This window comes from Solanum tuberosum, unplaced genomic scaffold, assembly GCF_000226075.1.
Source record: "Solanum tuberosum cultivar DM 1-3 516 R44 unplaced genomic scaffold, SolTub_3.0 scf00445, whole genome shotgun sequence".
Lineage (NCBI taxonomy): Eukaryota > Viridiplantae > Streptophyta > Magnoliopsida > Solanales > Solanaceae > Solanum > Solanum tuberosum.
The window spans coordinates 217030-221114 of NW_006239374.1; the positions used below are offsets into that span (position 1 = coordinate 217030).

Below are 4085 nucleotides of genomic sequence, written 5' to 3' on the forward strand. Positions count from 1 at the left end.
ATAAGTTACTGAACATTTTGTATTAACACTTTATTTTTTACGGTGAATTGTAATGTATCTCACAAGAAATAAATTTTTTCACATTGAACCATTTAAATGGCAAGTCCATTTAGTTGTTTTTATGCTTGAGTTTTATATTCATTCTTTTTTATTGCTAACAATATTATAAACACATATACCATATTCTTAAATATTAAGTATAAATTTATGTTATAAATCATCATTAGAAAACTAGAAGAAAGTCTCAGAATTAATTAATTTTTTCAAATTTACATGAAAAATACTTTATTGACAGACTAAAAAATAAAATATCACATTATTCGATATAATTAAATTCGAATTAATATATTGCATGTTTTATTTTTGGGAATGGTACTCCTAACGGAATCGTGCACATTCTCAATGGTTCAAATCGAAAGTCTCTGATTAAATATGGAGAAATCTCAATTATTTCAATCACAAAACATATTTGGTAAATTAAAGAAGCGACTTGTTTAAACAAAATAATGCTACTTGAAATCCAATTTAGCCATCAATAGTTATTTTAATAATAACACTATATATGTCTAGAATACATGTGAAGTTAATTTCCTTTTCTTTTTTTCCTCATGGATATTAAATTAATCCATTATTTTTCGTGCACAATCTAACAAAATCACTACAAAATTAAAAAAACTAGGTCCGTCCGGGCACGGGCAGAATAGTCCCGGCATGTGAAAGAACCGCCCGGCCCACTCTTTTGCTTAAATAAAAAAAAGTAAAATATATTAAATAAAATTAACTGATTAATTATATTTTCTTCTTTTTCTTTATATATAAATAGGGAAAGACAGCGAGAGAGGTGAAAGTAGCAAAGCGTGCTTTGCGGTGCCTGTGTCAAATTGTAGAGAGAGAAAATAAATTCTTCACCGGAAAAAACCATAAAAGCTTACAATAGAGAGAGAGTCACAAAGAAATTTACAGAGAAGCGACTAAGACGAAGAAGAAGACTTGTTCAGACTTGAACGTGATATTTGGAGTTGTTTTTGGGTTCAAAATTAATTTTTGGGGGTTTAAGAACTCAAACCCCTATTGTTCTCCATCTTCCTTCAACTCTGTTACTGTAATTTTTTAGTGAGTTTCAGTTTGAAGAAAATGGAAATATCAAATATGGAGTGGCCTGCATATTTGGATGAATATGAAAAGCTTGTTTTCCGGATGACTACTCCAAGGTCAGTCTCACACCCTTTGTCTCCATGATTTGATTTGTGTTCTTCAAGTTTTTTTCCCCAAATATGTTTTCGGTTTTGCTAAAACACAGTTGATTATTGTCTCTGTTTTTCAAATTTTGTGTTTCTGGAGATGATTTTTTCTCGATATTTACGTTAATTCGAAGAGTTTGCATCTAATTAAAAATTTAAGCAGAATCATGAGACTGTATATTTAGTTATACTAATATAGTTTGATTTTTCTTCCTTTACACGTTACTTTGACTCTTCATTTTTCTATATTCCAGAAGTTTTCACTTCTTCATATTGACTTTTCCTTATGAATAATTTGTCCATTTTCAAATTTCAAAATTTGAAAAAAATTTAATCTCTTAGTGGCCTTTCTGAACAGTCTCTTTCACTGTTTTTTTTTTTCTAACAGGGTCATGATCGACAATGCCGGTTGTTCAAATTCCACTCGCGTTATGGTAAGCCACCTTCTTCGACTTTGCTGGAGATTTTTCATAATTTTGACCAAGTAATTTTTTTTTTTTAATTATTCCAATTTTTCGGGGTTTAATTTTTAATTATTATTATTTTAAACAGATTGATAGTGCGAGAAAACATGGAATTCTTCTAGAAGCAGTTCAAGTTCTTACCGATCTGAATCTTTCCATTAAAAAAGCTTACATCTCATCGGACGGCCGGTGGTTTATGGACGGTGAGTGCAAAATTTACGGAAACACCCTTTTTGTTAAAATGCGCTTTTTTTTTGCTAAAATGCGCATCCAAAGATAATTTATTCTTGGGGATAAATAAAAATAAATATCAAGCGTACGTTAACTGTTAATTTTATTTTTTTAACCTTCTGAATATTTGTACTAATTTTTTTTGCCGTTTCTATTCGTTGTTTTAATGTACAGTGTTTCACGTTACTGACTTGGATGGCAACAAATTAACTGACGAAAGTGTAATCAGTTACATTGAACAGGTACTTAATTTTCTTAATTTTTCTTTTAATGAGTGATTTATTAGGGTAGTTTTGATTTACATGTGTTTTTGTGCAGTCATTAGGGACAATTCATTATGCAAGTGCAAAGTGTATTGATGGTTTGACAGCACTGGAGTTAACCGGGACGGATCGAATCGGTTTATTATCGGAGGTTTTTGCAGTACTCTCGGAATTAGAGTGCAATGTAGTTGAAGCTAAGGTGTGGACTCATAATGGTCGAATTGCATCCCTTATTTATGTTAAGGAACGCGATTCAGGGTCACCGATTGAGGACTCTGAGAAGATTGACACGATTGAAGCTCGTTTGAGGAATGTTCTCAAGGGGGATAATGATATTCGTAGTGCTAAAACATCTGTGTCTATGGCTGTTACACATACAGAAAGAAGGCTTCATCAGATGATGTTTACTGATCGCGATTATGAAAGGAAGCCGATTATTAGGACTAATGATAACCCTATAGTATCGGTGTTGAATTGCTTGGAGAAGGGTTATTCTGTTATAAATATTCACTGTAAGGATCGACCTAAGCTTCTGTTTGATATCGTTTGCACCATGACGGATATGCAGTATGTTGTGTTCCATGCTACGCTTAATACAGCAGGGGACAGAGTACACTCGGTATATATTCCTTGCTTTTTTTGTAGTAATATTCTCTTATTCATGTTCAAGGAATGTACATATGTTCTAAACTTATATTACAATCTTGTCTCAGGAATTCTTCATTAGGCACACTGATGGAAGCCCGATTAGTTCAGAAGCAGAGAAACAGCGAGTGATTCTATGTCTACAAGCTGCAATTGAGCGAAGAGCATCTGAGGTATGTTATACTAGTGATATCCAATTTGCGAACATTAATCAGAGTATGTTAATTAACACGTTTGGATTACAGGGAGTGAGGCTGGAGTTATGCACGGGAGACAAACAAGGACTATTAGCTGATGTAACACGAACCTTCCGTGAAAATGGTTTAAACGTGACAAGAGCTGAGATATCGACAACAAGTGATAACACAGCTCTGAATGTGTTCTATGTAACAGATGCTATTGGAAATCCAGCTGACTCGAAGATCATCGAGGCTGTTAGGATGAAAATCGGATTGAGTGACTTGAAAGTGAAGGAATTGCCATCGATTTATCATCAAAAGGCGGAAGAAAACGAAGAACCCACAGGGGGTGTAGGTGGGGCAATGTTACTATCACTTGGTAGCATTGTAAGGAAGAATCTATACAATTTGGGATTGATCAAGTCATTTTCTTGAACCAAATATTTTCAGCAAAACAGATGTTGGTGTACATAGATAGCTTAAAGATTACTGAAAATGAAAGGATTTGGTGATAGTAGTTGTTGTTATAGTTGGCTATATTGGGGTCCATATTTACCCACCAATTTCAAGAATTAGAAGGAAAAAAAAGAAAGATTGGAACTTTATTAAATTTGTTTGGTGGAAGATTAGAGGGACAGGCTGGCAAACATAGAAATTGGTTTTAGAATAGTACACATTTGTACATAAGTTTTTATTTTATTATAATGTTTTTAAGTAGGGTCTTAATGTTTGACTTAGTTTTGTTTATACTTATGATGCCCTGTTCTCTTGGTGTTGTCCATTTGGGACTACAACAAGAGAATCTAGTCTTTGTAAATATTATTATTAATTAATATTATTAGAGTATTATTTGGTTTTATTTTAAGTTCTACAGTTTGTTTGTTTTCTTTTTCTCTAATTGATTGACTGTTTGTTTGTTTTGTTGACCACGAAACAATGACTTTGGTGTTTTTGCAATACACGTTGCCACCCTGTTGCCTTTGGTGAAGACATTTGAAAAATTGGCCGAAAGAAATATAATAATTTTTAAATTTATGGTTTCATTTCGTTATCGAATCACTT

At 32.8% G+C, this 4085-nt stretch overlaps 1 protein-coding gene across 1 annotated transcript; it reads left to right on the forward strand.

Moving 5' to 3' along the window:
- Positions 1-838: 838 nt before the first annotated feature.
- LOC102603691 (ACT domain-containing protein ACR8-like) lies at positions 839-3858 on the forward strand. The gene is made up of 7 exons (XM_006363656.2): positions 839-1211; positions 1630-1675; positions 1794-1908; positions 2111-2178; positions 2255-2818; positions 2913-3017; positions 3090-3858. The coding sequence occupies exons 1-7, from the start codon at positions 1135-1137 to the stop codon at positions 3456-3458; spliced, it is 1344 nt and encodes a 447-aa protein (XP_006363718.1). The 5' UTR covers positions 839-1134; the 3' UTR covers positions 3459-3858.
- Positions 3859-4085: the final 227 nt, after the last annotated feature.

What these genes read in the sequence shown, in the direction of transcription:
- LOC102603691 (XM_006363656.2), top strand. Translation starts at nt 1,135, where the DNA reads ATGGAAATATCAAATATGGAGTGGCCTGCATATTTGGATGAATATGAA. An exon ending in CGGCCGGTGGTTTATGGACG is followed by an intron (nt 1,909 to 2,110) that starts GTGAGTGCAAAA and finishes TTTAATGTACAG; the next exon opens with TGTTTCACGTTACTGACTTG. An exon ending in TTGAGCGAAGAGCATCTGAG is followed by an intron (nt 3,018 to 3,089) that starts GTATGTTATACT and finishes TTTGGATTACAG; the next exon opens with GGAGTGAGGCTGGAGTTATG.